Source organism: Sebastes umbrosus, chromosome 10 (assembly GCF_015220745.1).
Source record: "Sebastes umbrosus isolate fSebUmb1 chromosome 10, fSebUmb1.pri, whole genome shotgun sequence".
Lineage (NCBI taxonomy): Eukaryota > Metazoa > Chordata > Actinopteri > Perciformes > Sebastidae > Sebastes > Sebastes umbrosus.
Genome location: NC_051278.1, coordinates 12,646,490 through 12,667,480, shown reverse-complemented (window position 1 = coordinate 12,667,480; position 20,991 = coordinate 12,646,490). Strand labels below are relative to the sequence as shown.

Here is a 20,991-nt window from a genome sequence, read left to right as displayed (position 1 = left end):
GTGTTCAAAAAAAAAAAAAAGGGCATCAGGTGCTTCATTATAACAGTAATCATTTATGCATGAGTTTTATTTTGAAATACTTGCACCGATGGCATTGATATTTTTTACTTAAGTGTACAATAAACATATATCTAAATCCAATATCAGGTGGGTTTATTGCTTCATTATAACAGTAATCATGTATGCATGAGTTTTATTTTGAAATACTTGCACCGATGGCATTGGTATTTTTTACTTAAGTAAACAATAAACATATCTAAATCCAATATCAGGTGGGTTCATTGTTTCATTATAACAGTAATCATTTTCGCATGAGTTTTATTTTGAAATACTTGCACCGATGGCATTGATATTTATTACCTAAGTATACAATAAACATATATCTAAATCCAATATCAGGTGGGTTCATTGTTTCATTATAGCAGTAATCATTTATGCATGAGTTTTATTTTGAAATACTTGCACCAATGGCATTGATATTTTTTACTTAAGTAAACAATAAACATATATCTAAATCCAATATCAGGTGGGTTCATTGCTTCATTATAACAGTAATCATTTATGCATGAGTTTTATTTTGAAATACTTACACCGATGGCATTGATATTTTTTACTTAAGTAAACAATAAACATATATCTAAATCCAATATCAGGTGGGTTCATTGCTTCATTATAACAGTAATCATTTATGCATGAGTTTTATTTTGAAATACTTGCACCAATGGCATTGATATTTATTACTTAAGTATACAATAGACATATATCTAAATCCAATATCAGGTGGGTTCATTGCTTCATTATAACAGTAATCATTTATGCATGAGTTTTATTTTGAAATACTTGCACCGATGGCATTGATATTTTTACTTCAGTGGATTCAAACATTTTTTTTTTTTAAATTAGATAACAAGGTGGCCCAGCATCAGATGGACTCCTGCCAATTGGGAGGTATAGCTGCAGCCCATATGGATTAATAACACTTCAAACTAGCGGACATGTGCAGTTTCTATCTGCTCATAAATTATACTTTTAAGTGCAAGAAAAAAAAAAATCACCTAACTACTGTAAGAGCAGCTGGTCAAACTCAGTGGGACCTTTTTTTCCCTCTCTTATCTCAGGTCTCGAGTCCCAGGCTAAAGGCTGGATGGGTGTTGTGTGAAGTGATGCATTGCTGCAGCCTCAGGGCAGGACACCAGTCACTCTCACAGAAATCACTCTCCAATCAATGTGTCTCTGCATGGAGCCGAAACACTGGAGCTCACTGGGCTGCAAAGGGGACAGCAGGGCTTCTTAGGAGCTCCAGCAATTTTCACCAAAACACTGCTATTAAAGTTGCACCTGCTGTCTTTGCTTTACTCAATTTGTCTCATTTGTTTGCATCATATCGGCTACAAAAAAAGAAAATAATAGAAGAAACCATAGAGAAAAGAAAAAATGATGTGTATACTTACATGTGTAGACCTACTGTTATACTGAAAGTACATGTTGACATCCTAATAATATCCAGATTAGCTATTACATTCAGTTTTTTTGGTACTCAGCCACACACCACTGATTTAACTTTCACTCTTATACAATAAACATATATCTAAATCCAATATATCAATGTAAAATAAAGTTATTGCTTAAAAACAACCAAGAAATGTGTCACTTTCTTCCAGATATCATGTTCAATATGTCAACAGATACTGTACTCAAATGTTTACTTACACTATATAGGAGGATGAATGTACATTAAATGCTGCTTGCTGTATCAAGGGAGAGTGTGTGGATCATTATGTGATATAAGAAGCTGAGCGGTCTGCATGACAACATTGTATCTGGGATAAAGTTTCCATAAGACAGACTATAGGTATCCCGAGACATATGAGAATCAATAAAGACAAGGAAATGTTGTGGTGTAGTCATGGTATGTGAAACCACAATGGGCATCTTTTTCCAACTATGTTTCTGTAGCATGAGTTCAGCAGAAATTCAATCTGAAACATGAGCAGAATATACATCATCTCCACAGTCTAGACATCTTTTATTTTGACCCTTTTGATCTTTATTAACAGCTTTTTGTGATCTTTCTAATAGAGTTTGTGCTCATTATGCTGTTGCAGTTCCTGTAAGTCGCTCAGAGTGAGTCAGCTAAATGCTTATATTTAAATACAATGCTAGCAAACACACAAAAGATATCTTTAGACCTCTGTGGTGAGTCTGTATTGATTTCATTTTCATCTCAAGAAAATGCAGCTATGCATTTCCATCGCTGGCACGGTAGTTTGGGAAAGCAATTAAGGACTTGAGTCCTGTTCAAGAAGGCAGGATGCACCTACAGGGATTGAAACAACAACTTCTGTTCAAAAGACAATTAACCAAAACCACTACACCATGTTACGCAATGATGTTATTACAGCTCCTGAGCAGTGTGTAATATGATTTCACTCTGGAAGAAGAGCACGATGCCGTTTCATTTCATTAACTAGATGGTCATTTCATGATGTACACACCACCTGACCTGATGCTGAGGGCACGCTGATCTGAGCGTGTTCAATACCGTCATGTGTACAAAAACATCAATAAATCACTCAACCAGATGATCAACCATGTGGAAATATTATAATCAAAATCTAAAAATAAACCCTATTATGTGTTTAATATGTAAAACCTGTAACGGGCTCAGGCTCTTTGAGGGGGCTCGTCGTTGTTCTCTGATGAATTGGATTTGTGTAATTTCCCTGATTTTCTAATACAATGAGTGCAAGAGGTGTCGGTCCCATTAATGACACTCCTTTGTGAGCTGTGCATCTTGACCCCTATTAAAGCACTGTCACTCGGACAGCAGATGGTATCCGCGCACACACACAGGAGGAGAAGGAGTGGCCATGGCAACAGACTCATAATGGCTGGCCTGGTGTGTAGTGGAATCACTCGGCCTAATTTGTTAAGTACCACCTCAGTACATTTGATTTAATCAGTCTATTCAGTGCACAAAACAAGTGGCATCAAATAAATTCTCAGCTGCCCACACAGACAGTGGATCACACATCTTCTTTATAAACTAAGTGCTGATTTATTGGGTTTCATAGATGAATATTATAATACTTTTTTTGCTTGTGTTAGATAAAAACTTTTCCTCTGAGCTGCTTGCTTTATCAGATGGTTTGGATATTAGCATCAGTACAATTCATTCAAATGTACGTGGGTAGGTTGTACATCACTGAAAAGTAAACTAAACTGATTAAGCCAAGAACAGTAGGCCAGATTTTCCCCCACAGATGTTATAATAATCTATAAACCTTACCATGAATAGTGTTTGCTTAGAATTAAAAAAATAAGATAATGGCATCTACAGAATGAAAAAGGGACAGAAGATCATCCTGGTTTATATTTTGAGGAAGAATTTCTTCCTGTACAGCAGGTAAGCGATGAGCACCCACAGTGACGTTGCCCACAGGCTTTGGAAGAGCCACTCCCAGTGGCTCTCCTGGAAGCGCATCTCCCAGCTGAACGGGAAGTAGAAACCCAGGAGAGAGTGGCCAACGTATACAAAGATGGAGTTCATCCCTGAGGAGGAGAGGAGGAGAGACAAACACAAGCTGTTATTGAACGGGACTCCTCTGTTTTAAAAGGAAAATATCTGTATTTTTATCTATTTATTCTTCATCAGTCATGCTACTTTACACTCATCATCTCTGCTGTAGAGATTTGGAAAATGTGAATTCGGACAAAACAACTATATCGGGGAAAGTGAACCAAAATCTTTCAAAATAAATTCGATTAAATTCTACGTTAATCATTTCAAACGCTCGTCTAACCAAAAGTAAAAAACTCTTTTCGGGCACTTTAGTAATATTAACCCACGTTGAATCAGAATCCTGCAATAATTAATTGAAATATACTATAAGTTTCTTTTAAACCTGCATTAATTGATATTTTGGCCACTTTGTTGCTGCAGAAAAAAGCTGTAAACAACACAACACTGATATATTATCATCTATAAAATTGAAATGGAGGACTTGGCCTTGTAGTTGCCTATTTACACATCCAGCAGATACAGTACAGAGCTGCATTAGCATTAATTTGAGGTAGCGTTTCTGGCCAGCTGGTGAATCTAAGTTCAATGTCTGAAATATCTGTCTCTTTAGCTGCTAAATGCTCCACTATGTTCACCAGCTAGTTGTCTGTTGGGTACGGAGTAGGCAGTGTGCAGTGGGTCTCTAGAGCTGCCTGTACATGGAAACAGCATTGATGAGAGGGGTGAAACTTCAAGGGTAACTTCGGTATTTTTAAACCTGGTTAGGTTCCCATGTTTTTGTGTCTAACGGACTAATGGGGAACATTTTTGATATTGGTCCAGTATTGATGGATAACGCTGTAACCAACAGCTGCGAAACGAGCTGCGAGGGCAAGAGAGTCGCATCAATGTAACGTTACGTCGACTAAAAGTGTTTGTTTTTGCCACTGACAGGCTCAGATTGTTATTATAAGTGTCTGACAACATTATGGAAAAGACTCTACAGAGACAAAAAAACTTTTTCTTACCATTCGGTTGAGCCTGTCTGTTTGTTATTGTGTCCAACTCCTGCTGAAGGAGACGTCTCGTTGTGAAATCTGAATATCTGTATACTCGGGCTCAATAAATACGGGTGCCCATTGAATTCAAAGACATCATCCACATTGTGGAAATCATCTAAATATTCAGCCATGACATTGAAAATCAGTTAGATAACACTATGTTACGCTTTCTGTGCCTCAACACAACAAACTCTGCCAAGCTGCCACCATGGATGTATTCCACCGTCACACGTCACCTCGAGAGATTTCAGAACGAGACTTCTCCTTGAGCGAGACTCTTTCCATAATGTTGTCAGATACTTATAATAACAATCAGAGACATTGACAAAGCAAGCACTTTTAGTGGACATAAATGACGGTGCCAACTTGCCCCGATAGCACCATATCGCAGCCTGTGCACAGCTGCCGTCTACAGCGCTCTCCCTCAATACTGGACCAATTTCAGAAACTGTTGTCCCTATTAGTCAGTTAGACACAAAAATATGTGAAAATAGAGTCCAGGTTGAAAAATACAAAAGTTACCCTTTAACCAAAACAGTAAAGTTACAGGCCAGAAAACCAAAACAATGAGCTTAAAGACGTTGAAACGCTCAATGGAGCTGTCTGCAGTCGAGGGATAATTCTGTGTGGCTACATCACTTCAAGAAATCATGTAAAAATATGAATTATGGCCGCTTTAAGAAAGTGGTCAAGGTGTGCAATCATGTGCTAATCTCTGTTTCTGAGTTGTTGTTTTTTTATTATAACCACAGCATATATATCAGTATAACACATTAAGCCCTTTGATTTGTGACTAAACAGTACCTGGGTATATGAATGGCTGTCCGCCCCACCAGCCCTTGATATCAGTGACAAAGTACATGCCTCCCAGCAGCAGGAAGGAGAAACAGCCCATACACATCACGTAGGACAACGACCTGGAGAAACAGACCATCAGCAACACTTAACTCTGTACATCTGGGCATCACTAAAATGTTAGTGGTGCGGTGTGAACAAGGGTGTAAAAACACAGAGTCTATCAATCCTGTAATGCAGATAAATAACACCCAGGGGTCTCCAGCCAATCCGGCAAACTGCGGGACAGTTTGCTGGATTGGTCCAAAGCATCAGCAGTGGATCCTTGGCACGTGCCCCGTGGAGCCGTGCCAGCCAGCCATGTCCCTGTCTGTTCCTAAGTGCAAGAATGTTTGATGTAATACCATCTTGATGTAAAATGGCTGCCTCTCGGAGCCTCCTCGCAGTGGGCTCTTTTATTTATTTATTTTTTTTATCTCAGCTGAAGTGGGGCCAAAAAGGATTCTTAGCTGGGAGTTAATTACTTCTAGACATCCAGGCAGGGACTCGTACTCAAGAGCTCAATAACCTGTGTATGATGAACTGCCTATAAAAGCCAGGCAGGTAATGGCGAGGGATGAGCACAGCGTTAGCGGGGGCCCCTGTGGAACATCTTGAAGAATTTGCTTACACATCACAGATGAAATGGTATTCTTCCTGCTACAACATTAAAATGATTCACATCATATTAAGGGGAATGTGGGAGTGGAACAAATGCACAGGTCGTAAAGTAATCTACGTCTGAGGTAGTAATTGCGCTGTATTTCATACGAAATCATTACAAACATCTATCAAGATGCCGTGCCTTGTTTTACCAAAAAGGCATGTGATAGTTTGGGAGCAGTTCGACTACACTGTGGTTACATCGATGCTTTTCCCAGAGCCGGATCCCATTCCATCACACAGAGCTGGTAAAATGTGTAGCGAGTGAGTAGAGAGGATAAAGCATCCTTTATTTTCCTGGCCGCAAGGAAGAGTGATCATGTCGGGAGGATGTATAACCGCTCCTCCTCACACTCCCGACAGCGCGGGTGATTATTTACAGTCGTAGCTGTCGTTAGAGGTAAGTAAACGTGTGTTTTAGCAGCCTTGATTTGTGCCTGTTGGAAACCCATCCTTTCTTTTGTGAAGAAAAGTGGCTGGATTTAGAGGGTCAGGAAGCACTTACCATAGGTTTTTATTGACAGGTATAAATCCTCCATCTCGCATGCACTTAGAAAGGATGGCTGCAGAGATTCCCTAAGGGTGGAAATGAAACAGATTTCAAATCGATGGAGGGCGATAAAGCAAGCAGTATTGGGCTGCTAAAACGTGAGGCAACCGAATCAAGCGAGTCCGGCAGATTAACCGATTATCTGAAAGTCAGATGAACAAGGTCCGTCAAGTCACACACATACAATATCGGACTGCAAACACGCCAATCTGATCCTCCACACTGGAATCTTGTGCTCCTCAAAGACAGACACCTACAGAGTCACACCTATTTGAAGTCGACTCCACAACCTTATTAACCACAATACAGAGGAACTGTGTAGATCTCATGAACTCTTCATCAATAAACACCTTCTCATCTATTTACCTTTACATATGATTTAGATACTTGAGGAAACATTTTGTGCTCCAGAGAGAAACCCAGGGCAGAGGATCAGACACCAAACTTGCTTGTTGGGTGGATATCCATCATGTGTATAGATGACAGAATCGATGGTGTGGAAATAGCCTAGCCGGGGCTGGATTGAGTCTCCAGGCTATCCAGGCAGCAGGATGTGGGACGGGGCTGGTATGTGGGGCAATCGCTCAATTTCAATCTCTCACTTCTGGAGCCTGATCGTTGGATTTTAATTAACAGGGGCTGTTGTTTATTAGAAGGAAGATGCATGGACGCGCCTGAATATCAATCCGTCGCAGAAATCACACTACAGTGAGCTGTGGTGTAAAAAAAACCTGGCTTGTCGTATCAACACTTTCTGGTTCTGGTTTGTGAACCTCCTGTGCATAATATCAATCCTGTAGTCGGGTGCCTGCAGAAATGAGCTCCCTCCTCCACCGAGGAGACCTGCTAATGTCAAGAGCACATGTCTGAAACAAGAGGCAGTTCAGCTCTGCTTACTTCGCCTTCCCTCTGAGGCCAAATCCTATTAGAAACGTCAATATGAAGAGCAGGCCAATCGCTAAAACTAATTTTGCTTTCTTTGTTGGTGAAAACATTTCGTGGGACTAAAAATAGATTTAGCTGATTTAGCTACTGAGATTAAAAAAGAAACCAAAGAAAATATACATATACAGCAGAACATGTGGGACAATCATATGCTGGATTCAAACTTCATCTCTTCCCAGGATCAATAAAAATTGCAGCTCTCTCTCTCGACCATTGCAATGTAGGAAAATCTATTTTATTGTTATCCTCTATTTCAGTTAACCAGGATTTTAAATCCCTGTATTGATCAATCACTAAACACTGAATGATCCTGAATATAAAGTCTCCAACATCACAGTCTTGAGTAGCATCCACATCATCTATGTGGCATCAACCGGTGAACCATGAGATACAGTGGCAAAACATAAAAGCCTAATGTTTATTTATTTCCTCATGTGTTACTTTATCACCCTGGGCCTCTGGGAAAAGCCAAATGGATCTAATTTATTTCACCTGCCTCCAGTCACTCGCTCCACAATGATAGTCAATAAGATTCAACACCAGGAGACATAACAGGGAGATTTGTCATTTAAGAATTGAGGTTAATGACTTTAAATTCTCACAACAGAATTTCAATTTATTCTCACATATATGAGCAGGAATCTTTCGGGATTCACAAACATAAAAGAGCCATTCCTCAGACTCCTGGGCTTCTTTTATTGGATTTAGTACATTCATATTGGACCTATTACAACCTTATATTGGATTATAATACTGTTGTTGTATCATGAACAACAACCTTTCTGTTTTTGCAAATGTTATTTTCATGCTGTTGGTTTGTCGTGAAAATGTTTACGGTTTTAACAACTACTAAACTGATTGGCATAAAATCTAGTACAGACATTCATGCTCCCCTCAGGATGAATTTGTAATAACTTTAGTGATCCTCTGACTTTTGATTTAAAAATTATTTAACTTGTCTATAAGGCCCTCAATGGTTTAACACCTTCATACCTGTCTGACTGCTTGTCTAAATATGTTCCAAACCGTCCCCTGAAGTCGTGTAATGCCGGCTTACTAACGTACCAATAATGAACTACAAAACGTACGGTGATATAGCCTTCGGTTATTATGCACCAAAGGTTTGGAACAAACTCCATCACAAATCAGACAAGCAACTTCTGTTGATAGTTTTTAAACACAGCTCAATACTCATTTTTTATGATCTTGCTTTTAATACATTTTTACCTTTTTTAACATAATTGTTTTTATATATTTTACTGTTTTATTGGTTTTATTATTGGTAAAATGTATTCCTGATGACATCTGTCTTTAACACCTGTGTCATTGTTTCTATTTATTTTACTTTATAAGGCACTTTGAGCTGCATTTTATGTATGAAAGGTGCTATTATTATTATTTTTTTCATCTAACACCATCATCAGGTCACAAATTTGAATGTCCAATACCGTGGTTTATGACTAAATATCTGTTAAACTAATGGTAAACATACCTGCCAGATATTGTTACTGTGAGCATGACAAACCGGGTTAAATAAAGGCTAAATAAAATAATCATAAAACAATTTTAGCATGCTAATGTTAGCATTTACCTCAAAGCATCACTGTGCCTAAATGCAGCCTCTCAGAGCTGATAGCATGACTGTATCCTCGTCTTGTTTACTTACATGCTGACGTTTTTGGGGGATTTTTGTCTTTGTATTCAGTATGCAGTATGTTCAGTAACTCCATTGAGATATTGTGTGGGATATTGAGCTACACAAATAAACTTGACTTGATGCAACAAACCTACATGACAGATGTCGTGCTGATAAAACTGAGTTAATGAATGAAATTGTTTACTTAATTTAACAACCTTCAGTGTGGTTTCAACACACATTGGTCAAACAGTTACACATGCCAGTCTGCAGTCTGAACCTGATATCTAAAATAGCACAGTAATAATAAGTTTAAACTAATGGGATCTGTTTCTGTGTGTTTTCCTCTGGCCCCTTTGTTTTGTCCTGCACAGTTTGATTTCAAAGGCTGAGTGATGCAGCCGGCTCCTCCAGCTCCATCATCGCTTCAGGTCACAGCACCGCCAGTCTCAGGATGTCTGCCTCCACAGCATGCAGGCTCCTACTAACGCCGCTCTGCACACCAGCTACATCTCTGCAGCATCTCACTGTACGCACGTACAAAACAGTGGCCGAGCACCGCTCAGCAAAGCCTTTCTACATGGATATCTGTCAATCTCGTTAGCGCAGACTAACAGCCTCCTGTCACAGGTTTGGAAATGCAAAACGGGCCGTCTCGTATAACACTTGGCTTCTCCCAGTGGGACACATTCCCCCCTCTAAATGAAATAGAGGCCAGCTTGCCTCTTCTTGTGTTTTGAGACCACCCAGAATGAACACAGATCCAAAACATATATGGCCTCAAATGATATCGGAGCAGATTTATGAAGAAATGTTTGTTTTTATTCTGTTTGAATGGCTTTTATACCACTTTATCCATACTCTAATGTGATTGTTCTGTAAATGTGTGTTGAGACTTAGTGTGCAGGTATATGAATTAATCATGCTCTTCATCAGACGCTACTGATTGCAGTAGACTGTAAGTAATATGCACAACTCTTCTAATCTAAAACCGCATGTGAGGCAATGAGAGACAGTATGTATCCCCCTGAGGCCACGGGTACCCATGTCTGCCCGGAAACACGGCCACACATGGATGTTGTTTAATTGTACTGAGATCACACACATGTCCTCTACTAAGTCCTGCTAATGAATGGCTTCGGCGGCTATGACTAATACCCGAGTGGCTGGAAACCACGTTGTAGAGTTTACCTGCAAGGCGAAGTAACACCATAAAAGTGCTCAGCTCAGTGTGAGTCACAGAAGCAGGACGATGGTTTAAGTGATTTGTTGTCCTGGTTTTAAATTACCAATTGACTTTTATACTCATTTACTTTACCAGCTGTGTTTAAAACCTTAACATGATGTAACGTACCAGGATGACGGCCCACACTACGAATCGACAGAGGATGTGGACGTTCATTCCCTTGTAGAAAACGATAATTTTCCCTGCCTGTGGAGATGGAAGCAGAGATAAGCACAGACACCAAAACTCATTCAATCCCACATTTAATGAGAAATACCATGTAAACACCTACAACCGGTGTGTGCATGTATTTGTCCTTGGGTAACCAAATAGGCCTGGGATGTGTCCCTGACGTGGCGGTCACATTTCTCCTATCCTGTTGAGCCAGATGTGGGGTGTAAGACATCCACACCCTCTGATTAATTTGGTGATGACGAATATGTTTCAGCTGAGGACATTAGCACGGGCGAGCACAGAGGAGGGCAGCGGACACCTGGCGTGTCGTCTAAGACTCGCTGACTGAAGGGCTCAGAGCAAACCGCCCACCGGGAATTGAGCAATGTGGCTGCTTTTGCATGGCTACTTCCCACAACACAAATGGTTATAAGTGACACAGTCGCCATCAGAAGCTCAGGTCTAAAGACCAAAAGCTCTCTCCCCACTTCCAGACAACATTTTGTCATTAAAAGAGGGCAGCTGTTTCAATTAGGCGGGAAAGAGTCTTTCACATAACCTTCATACAGAGCACAGAGTTAACTATAGTCTCACTGTCTAATATATTGTCTTATTAACATCTTAGCATTGAAGAGCATCACTGATCCTCTAGGTAAAGAAGCTCTGGTATAGACATTTTAAATATTGAAATTTAAGAAATTAGAAATAAACAATTAATTGGTATAAATTCAGATTAAGGCCATCGCTGCACATGGTTCTGATTGGATTCATGGTTTCTGTCTCTAAAGCATAAAACTGATTGAATCTTAAATCTATTTTTTATTGATAAGCCTTCACTGAGTAAGTCTAGATCAATATGAATAAAAGAAGCTGCTGCTCTCAGCCAATCAGAGAGCAGTATTGTGAGGATGTAAGGGGTAGTTCACCCAAATCACAGAGAAACATTCAGTATTGTCTCACTTACTTCTAGTGGTATCTAGCCATTTTAAACCTACTGAGATTCTGAGTCATGCATTCAAGTACAATGGAGGTGAATGGAATTTTGTTTGCTCAAAGTAATGAAATAAAGACATTTATGAAACACAAAACCAACATATCTTTCTGTAAACTGTTCCAGAGCGCTTTTGTTTTACCCGGTAGCTATCGGTAGCTATCCTCAGTTACCTAAGAGTATCAATGTAAGTTCTTTGTTACTATCCCCAGTAGCGGAAATGGTGGACGGTGGAACAACCAAAGTGGAAAACAAAATGCAGTGTGTCCTTCGGTGTTGTTGGTAGTTGCTAGGCTGTGAGGAAAAAGGAACGCGATCCGGTTGCGACAGCGGCGCCAACAATAATACCACTTGGCAAAAACTAGTTAAAAGGTTTAACATTTATTCCCTATGAAAATGGTGAGGTCTGTTACTGTTTCTGGAAAGACAGATCCAAAAGAAAGACAGATTGTTGAACTGGAGTTTTTAAAATGTGTATTTAAAATGGTTTGAGCGTCACAAATGAAATGTCAGATATCATAAAACCAATTAAGGGTGGCCTGACCCTTTAATTAGCCTTCATAATTATTCAATAATTAACCTTTTAACTAAGCTTTACTACACATTTGCAAAATCCAATATCATGAAAAAACATTACTCCTATTCCAAGCAATTGGACATTGCAAATGACAACTAAATAATACTGATACCTAAAAAAACTCTGAAATATCACCTTGTACCACTTGTTGAATTATACTCGCAGAAATAAATGATCCATCTTACCTGCATCCCCATGAATCCCATGACAATGGAGTTGATTGTACCCAGAAGCCCCTCTGGGTCAAAGGGCTGCGTGGTGTGATACATTTCCTGTAAAAAGCAAGATGAAAAGGACCAGCAAGGTTGTTTTAATTCCACCTGCGAGGTTTTAAGATAGATGGATAAAATAATGAATGGTGTATGTGAAACATATCTTACTTTGCATGTGGGGTATCTGTACATGTTATCACCAAACATCCATCTATCAACGTATCCTGCTGCGCCTCCAGTGCAGTTTGGGTAAAGACCGTTATCACCGATTCCACCAGCTCCCAAATACCCTCTGATAGCAAACAATGTAGTAGTATAATCAGTATTAAAAGAATATTAACAAACTAATGTGGCAGATTTAACCAAAGGAAGCTCCTCAGGCAGGTTTTTCTATTTGTGTTCACCACATATCCTCACACTGTGCTAAAAAATAAAAAACAACGGAAGAAACAAGTGCCTCTATTTGAACTCAAACTATTCTAACACTGATGCCAAGCAGGGTCACAGAAATGGGGGAAAACACACAAAAAGCAGCACTGAGCAGAAGACGCAGAGCGAGGAAGATGGATCCTCTGCCTCCGCTCTTCTTATTGCACATGACAGACTGAGATTGGCTAATTATGCCCTCTGAAGCATCCACCACAGGCCCATAAATCACAGCGGTTCATAACACCGGCAACACAAGGTGCACACTAACACCTCTGCTGCAGCGCAACAGCCCTAACTGGAGATTAATCTCAGCATGGAGAGATTTACACTTTTAGCATATGTGTACAGTGGATTAATTGAGCGGATTGAACAGTTACACGACAGTGGGAAGATTGCTTGGACTCACGTGGGGCAGTTGGGTACGGGCATGAGCAAAGTGATGCAGAGCCACAGAGTCTCCAGCAGGATGATAATCAGCCACTGTGGCCAATAAAGGATCACATCCTGGACGGGGTTCCACCAGTGATTCTGCATCACACACAAATCTTGTTAATGCAAAATTCAGGTACAAAACTGCTCATCTTTTTGACACTTTTCCACATGAAACATTTGTGTATGTTTGGGCAGCACGTTCTCATCCCAACTCGTTACATACTGACGCTTTGTCAGACCCCTCAGCGTCACTCTTCGGTCGCAGAAAATACATGCTTAACGTTGTTAATTAAACAAAAACACTTGCTTAGGTTTAGGAAAAAAACATAGTTGGGCTTAAAATGACTACATTTATGCAGTGTAACTCTAGCTGAACATTGTGAACACGGGACATGAACGAACTGCTGATTGTAAAGTGAAAGTGAAACTTAACGCACAGGACACAAACAGGATGAAAGCCTTGTGTTTGTTAGACCCATCCACCTCACCTCCCGCCCTATGTGTGTCACTTTCTCTGAACATTTACTAACGGCACAGATGGGTTTACATTGTAGTTAAAGCCCGGTACGTTTCCAATAGGCGCTAAAGGGTGCCTTGTGCGTTGGTATAACACGCCGATGGGCGTCACAAAGCGTCGGGAACTTACGCCCTAAGAATGAGAACGGACTGGTTTGTCCAGTTATCCTAGCAATAAAAAAGGACCCAGGAATCCAAGGTGCACACAGCGAATTAGCTGTTTATAAATGTGTTGTTTCAGGCTGGACTTTCTCCCCCCCCCTGGTGTGTAATGACAGACTAAAGTGGACTTGACAGAGCTGCTCACTGCTCTCAGTGGGATTTCTTTCTGGCCCCAGAAAGTCTGCAGGAGAGACAGAGCAAAGTAGGTGAAGCCCAGACGCTGCAGCACCCCAGGGATCCTCAGCCAGGACCAGGACACTGGAACACAGTCAACAACACACAGCATGAACCCTCATGCGTGCCTTGATACCCAATGATGAATATATGACCTTACAACTCAGGTACAAGCACAGATATAACTCAGTGGTGTAGAGCGATTCCTGCTGATCTAAGCAAATTATAAATCAGGAAATTGATAGCATAGGACATGAGAAGCGCTTCTCAATCATCCCACTACTTCCTGAGGGAGGATGATGGACAGCACGCCACACTGGGAATGGTGTCAGCCTTCAGGATACGGACATGTCAAGAACATGGGAAGCCAATCAAGATTCCCAGTTATCTCTTTGTCTCGACAAATTGGGGAGGATAAGATTGGCTTTTGTTTGAGAGATTGATGGTAATCTACACATTAGTTAATTGAAAACCTCTTTGCCGCACAAAGTGCCATGAAAACAGTGTAATCCCAATCATTGATCGGGACAAATCAAATAAGAGGCGGAAATCTCTCCTTTCACAGGAAAAGAGGAAGCTCTTACTTATGACACATTTGTTGTTAAATCTGCAGGTTACACCCCCACCCTGATAATTTACTGTGTCTGTCCCCCCACTAAAGTGTCACTTGAATAAAAATCATCCTGAAAGTCAGTTTTGCAGGAAAAACAGCATTTAATTCACTTTTCAGATCAATTTATGCAAGTTTTTTTGTGTGAAATTTAGACCCTTTTTTACGTTCAATATCATTTAAGAAGTGAAAGCTCTGCTGTCTACTTCCCATCTCTGAGCACTTTCAGTGATAGATTGAATAAAATAATAATTCTATGGCGGAAGTGAGCAGAGCGGAATAAAGCCATCAGAAAGTAGAGCAAATAGCGGAGACAAAAACTTTTGAAATAGAGATTTTTTCTTATTTGAACATCCTCTGAAGGCTACTCAGCAGAAGGGGTTTGAATCTGACTTTCTGACCTCATCTTCATCCGACAAATCATCCAAAAAAAGATGTCAAATGGTCAGAGATTAAATCTTGAAAACACACTGTCGCCTTAAGCAAAATAATATTTTTGTATGTCAAAAACTTGGAGCCATGTTTTTAGGTTTATCTAATGGAATCTGAAATTAATCTGTTAAATCAAGTGATTTATAACCATCTAAACCAACAAAGTAGTGTGTAAGTCTTTCATTAAAGTTACAAAATAAAAATAACATAACCGAAATTGGAATTTCAAGGTCACTGCTTTGACAACGATGATCTAACCGTAGCAGCTTTTATTTGAAATGACTCATAGTTGATGTTAAAGGTTAACACCTTCTTCTGTCTCGTCTGACATTGAAACGGTTTAACATATTGGGCCGATACGACTCCATTCTCTTATTAGATCAAACCCCGAGACTGAACTGCCGAGGACGTCCTTGGAGACGGAGGGCAAAGCTGCAGTTTATGGTAAAAGTCACTGTGCTGTTATGATCAGCTCCAGCAGCAGCAGCCTCTACAGCAGCTGCACGGGGCTGAAGAGTGTAACACTATCTGTTTGTAATTGTCCATTACCGCAGCGGTTGTTTTTGCTCAATCTGCCGCTGTTAAACGTCCCCTGGTGCTGGATTTTGAGACTGCACACACAATAACAATATTTTTGTTAACCCAGTTACGCAGACATCCACCCAGGAAAGTCCATTAGCACTTGGGATGCGGCTAATGTGTGAGGGGCGCCCTGTGCGTCCCCAGGTGGACGATGAAATGGGGATTTTCAGCCTGCTTCCCCTCCTTTAACCCCGACACAGCCCTGCAGCTTTGGCTTTTACCACAAATCTGGATTTCAACACTTCTTTGTCTTTGTCACCTGACAAACTGCAGTTATGTGAAAACAAGGCTTTTAGCGTCACGCATGTTATGAACACACCAAGTATAAGCTGTATTACTCCAATCTTCTACGACATTAGGGCTGCAGCTAGTGATTATTTGTTTTGTATATTTTCTTGAAAAATTACCGAAACATAGTTGATTGTGAAAATAGTCGCTGATTCATTTTCTGTCGACTGACTAATTGATTAATCGACTAATCGTTACAGGTCTGTATGACGTAAAAACCTTGTTATAGAATCTACGTCAAAATTGTTCGATGATGCATTATATAACAGCAAATGCAGTTTCTTTTACTGAGCTTCTTTTTTCAGAGGAACAGGTGCATTAACACAAGAGAAGCCTCTTTCTGTTCTCTGATGTTGCGACTAATTGATTGTACATGTGATAAGTGGACATTATTAGACATAGCAGAGTCTGTGTTTTTATCATTTCCCCAGTATAGAACAAAACAAAAAGTACAGAACAAGCACATCCACATATAACGTATTTGTTCCATCACGTGCACCTACGTGGTCCGTCTCTGGGAGAGTAGTTGAGGAAGCAGAAGCCGAGCAACAGGAGGACGGCTGTTCTCCAGGTCATTTTGCGCAGCATCTGCAGGCGGCTAACTCCTCTCCTCTGCATGGATCTGAAAGCCAACACCACTGAAGTCCCAATAATAAACACAAACCTGGAAGAAACAGCAGTATTACGCGATTAAAAAAATGTATATTTGCACACAAACATGCATATTTGTGTAAATTAAAATAGGACTGGAAATGTCTGACAGTACCAAACCTACCATGGCATGACAAGATCTGCCACAGTTAGACCTGCAACACATCCAGAGGCATACATTAATATCAATAGACACGAGGATACTTGAATTTGATGCCATTATACAGAGCTCACAGTTCTTGCCCTTTTCTAATCTCTGCAATCCAAAAGGACTACGAGGTAAATTAAGAACAATGTTATGTCCTTAAAGTGCTGCTTCAGTCATTAACTTTCCATTTTGAAAAGGTGAATAAATATCTACACTCCTGTGACAGCAGCAAAGAGAAGATTAATCAAACCACCCCTGAAATCAATACACCCTTGTAGATGTGGCAAAGAAGCTATTATACGATTTAAATTGAGAACACCTCTAAATAATGACATGGATTTCATAAAAGTTGCAGTGAGATTTGTTAAAACTTTTATTTACATAGGGAAAAGGCACTCAGTTCGCTTTAACCTTTCAACAGCCAATGTCTCTTTGAGTAGCGCCTTGCTCCAGGGCACCTCGAGAGCTGCTGCTGCTGCAGGAGGTGAGTACTACTCATTTACTGCCCCCTCCCTGATTCTCCCCGCTGCCATTTAAACACTCATCCCTCCTCTTTCGCGTCTCCTCCCTGGTTGTTAATAACAATAAAAATCCATGGATCGTGCATTTGATTTGGCTCGTATGAAGAATGGCATCCAGTGTGTTTGGTTTGAGACTGCATTTATCATAATTACTGACAACGGGTCAGAAAATGCTGCAGTCATGATGAGGAGAATGCTGCCATTGAATAATAGCCTTGAGTTCACACATTCATTTCATATCTGGCTTAATGTGAAAGAAGACGGAGGTTAATATTAGAAGTATCGGCTCCTTCCATTAAACAGACTGACCATTGTGAGCTGTTGGTCTTTTCAGCTATTAAGGGCTGTTTTAATCAAACTCTGGTGCAGTTTTGAACACAGTAATCAAACTTGTGCGGACCAAAACAACCGATCTGAGACCTCTTGCAAGAGGTGGCCTAGGGCCGTTTCCATGCAAACCGAAACATAGCGGATAACGGGCTGCCTGCACGGGCATTTGTTGAGATACACAGGTAAGACACAGGTAAACGACAGGTTAACATGAGTGGGAGAGGACTGACCTGGACTTCTGCAGAAGTCCGATGTTTGCTTGACATCTGGGCCGAAGAGAACATACAGAATATGCTAAATAAAGTCCACAAAAATAGTGATGTTTATAAAGTAATGGAGGAGAAGAGATTTGTGTGCACAGTAGATCAGCGCAGAGTCAAAATTAATAAACTTTATATATCAAAGTCTGCGATTCCCTGCATTGAAGTAGCAGCTCTCAAGACGAAAAAGATAAATTTGCATTTTCGTATACTCGCACCTCAACAAATGCATTTTTTATTTGGTCCGCTTTAATTTGTGCACTGTGAAACTGAACCAGACTAAATAGGAAATGAACCATAAGCATCAATTTCATTCTAGTTCGGACTAGCCGAACTACGGCCTGCGAAAGCGCCCTAAACCTACTTTAACAGCAGATGTAATTGAAACACAATTGTGCATGTCTTATACTTTACTTAACCATTCCATGGTGCATGTTGAAAGAACCAGTAGCCTCCTCCGCCATAGTTCACAAACACCATCACTGTCAGGGCAAACCTACAAAGACAGTATGATGAGTAAGCACTATAGTACACTGTACACTGTAAACCAGTAATAATTGGATTCATGCAGTAGAGTGAATGATGGAAATATGGGTGAAAACTGTTTTAAAACTATTATAAATACAGCATAAAATCATTCATATCCAACAGCTTTCTTACCGTCTGACTAATACTCTGAATTAAGAGGCCAGAGGGTGGGGGGGCTTTTTATTCCGTCACACTCCAAATGCAAGGTAATGCAATCTAAGCATTATGAATCACTCAGGAAATGAACACTTGTCCTCTGGATCTCCTCACGCAGGAGTGCTGACTAAAGACTTTGCGTCTAATATATGATACACTTTATACTTTAGCACTGGCCAAGGCTGCTGAAACACAGCACACGTGATGGGGAGTGCTTCACTGAACCACACACTGGAGGGAAACGAGGTGTTTGCGTTGCATGTCAGAAAAATGGGTGGGGGAACATTACACAACACAAACTTGCAGGGAAATGTAAATGGTAGCATGATCAAGCGGCTACAGAGGTTTGCTCCATCCTACATACTTGAATTTATGTTTTTAATTCATCAAAAAGAAAAAGAAAATATCATCAAGGGGTTCTTTAAGAGCCATAACACGATTAGGGCAACCTCTAAGAACAAGACTCTCTGATAAGATGCATTGTATCTACCTCTGCCTCCTCTTGTTTTTCTGCCCTAGATTCAATTAAGAGGTGCACCAAAGCCATTACTGCTCTTTCAGCCCCAACCTGCTGATACAAGATTTTAATCGGCCACTATCATCTCAAAAGGGCTATTAAAGTAGAGTAAACCCTGCTGCATGTGTCCATGTACTCTCTCTCTCACACAAACGCACACATATGCATGCAGGCTATCATTTAAGTTTTGACGAACATATCCATTAGTCGCCATAGTGACAAAGACAAGAGGTTAAATCACCGGCCAGATGAGACCCGGTGAAAATCCCTGTAATATCAGAGCTTAGTGGTCATCTTTTTAATCGAAACACTCTGGGTGTGTGATTGTGAATGAGAGCTCCATTTTAGGCAGATTACATTAAAAATACCACACATGTGACACTAGTGGCTGTTAATTATGAATAAGGGAAACTATAAGTGCTTAATTAATATGATGTGCACTGAGATCACTTTGATTAATGTTGCACCAAAGTTAATGTCCAGGTTGAAACACCACAGACTGTTGTTTCTTGGTTCCTAATCAGGTTGAAGTTGTAAATATCCCCGTGAAGCTCTCCAATGAGCATTTGTCACTTCAGTAATAGACTTAATTCATGTCTGGGAATCAGTATTCATGATTTATGGCTAACAGATTACAGAAAGACGTGTCTTTCTTGCAGCAGTGACAACTGGTTATGACTCGCTGACAGATGCTTATGGACTTCTTTGATTTGAATCACTGTACATGCATTACCAATTAAGAGTGTTAGCTTTGTACATTTAGCCGTTGCAAATGGATAGTTGCACTCTATCACTGCAGAGTATTGAGTTACCTGCTGTGCTGGCCATATCAAATACACAGACATCCAATCTAGTCATAATAAATTACTACTTGAGTAGAAAGGCCAAGGTTCTTTTTTTTGTGTCCAAACATCAGAGTGTATCTGAAACTGAATCGGAGGAAAACTTGGAGCGTAGTCAAAATAAAGCAGAGAATGACTCAGCCACCTGGTGTTAAATGCGACTGACAATCCATTGCTTTACTGTAATAGCTGTTCCCTCTGTCGTATGGCACTGCTAACTACTGACGGTGCGATTTTCAACAGTAAGGAAACCGGCGACAGGCTTTTAGCAGTGCGGCACAAGATTAAAATCCAAATCCTTTTAGAAAAATTAACCGTACCCTACTGTTCTCTGTATATCATGTCAGTGCAGCCTGAGCAATGATCAGAAAAACCTTTCAGCTCAGAAGAAAAGCCTTTTGCCTTCAGAAATGTCTCAGCATTTATGGTCGATGATGCGTCTGTTTTCTGCAGAAAGTTGTTACTTATCAGGGAGCATGGATCATAAGTCACCGGGCTGAGAGGAGGCACACCCAGCGTTAATCTTGAGCGCTGAGTCACAGTTTGATTAAGTGTGTTGTCAGATATGAGAATTTCCAGTATTACCTATCAGGACATCAATATGTGACAACTATCTGTAACACCAGAGTGACATTTCAGCTAATAAGATTGAGCAGGACTGCGGCAAGCAGTGTAACCGAACGGAAATGAAATCGAAATTTAGACTTTCCTTGAACCTTTGCAAAGTGTACTCAACTAATTCAGCTCCCAAACTAAATAAAACTATGTGGTAATTTGAATTCAGCGCATATGCACGGTGGTTTCAGATGGCTTCCCATCCAAAAAGGAAGCCACAGACGGAGAAGATGCCAATTGTCTGCTGGATGCTGCCTCTGTGCTGCTGGATTTCCTCTCGCTCTCCGTTTTGGCAGGAGATCTATGGCCGTGTGGATGTGTGCTGATATGTTGACGGTATTATTACATCAATTATTTGGCATGGGGGAGGTCAAAGCCACACCAGCATCCTGTTTCCAGAGAGGCGTGCTTTGTGTCTACCCCCAGGC

The 20,991-nt window shown here is 40.4% G+C and overlaps 1 protein-coding gene and 1 long non-coding RNA gene across 2 annotated transcripts in view; one reads left to right on the top strand and one right to left on the bottom strand.

Annotated features, from left to right (window-relative positions):
* The first annotated feature begins 32 nt into the window (after positions 1-32).
* On the top strand, positions 33-671 carry LOC119495425. Its single transcript, XR_005208484.1, has 2 exons — positions 33-147; positions 273-671. It is a non-coding gene; the product is annotated as an uncharacterized LOC119495425 (long non-coding RNA).
* Positions 454-20,991, bottom strand: part of si:dkey-192p21.6 (uncharacterized protein LOC565246 homolog) — a 31,354-nt gene continuing 10,816 nt past the window's right edge. The window contains exons 8-18 of the mRNA XM_037781842.1: positions 18,325-18,401; positions 16,771-16,801; positions 16,499-16,659; positions 14,055-14,167; positions 13,206-13,327; positions 12,539-12,662; positions 12,344-12,430; positions 10,546-10,623; positions 6,566-6,636; positions 5,368-5,480; positions 454-3,552 (exon numbers count right to left, since the gene is read on the bottom strand). Of these exons, the coding sequence (XP_037637770.1) occupies positions 3,371-3,552; positions 5,368-5,480; positions 6,566-6,636; positions 10,546-10,623; positions 12,344-12,430; positions 12,539-12,662; positions 13,206-13,327; positions 14,055-14,167; positions 16,499-16,659; positions 16,771-16,801; positions 18,325-18,401 (1,159 nt within the window). The 3' untranslated portion in view covers positions 454-3,370. The remainder of the gene's footprint in view (positions 3,553-5,367; positions 5,481-6,565; positions 6,637-10,545; positions 10,624-12,343; positions 12,431-12,538; positions 12,663-13,205; positions 13,328-14,054; positions 14,168-16,498; positions 16,660-16,770; positions 16,802-18,324; positions 18,402-20,991) is intronic.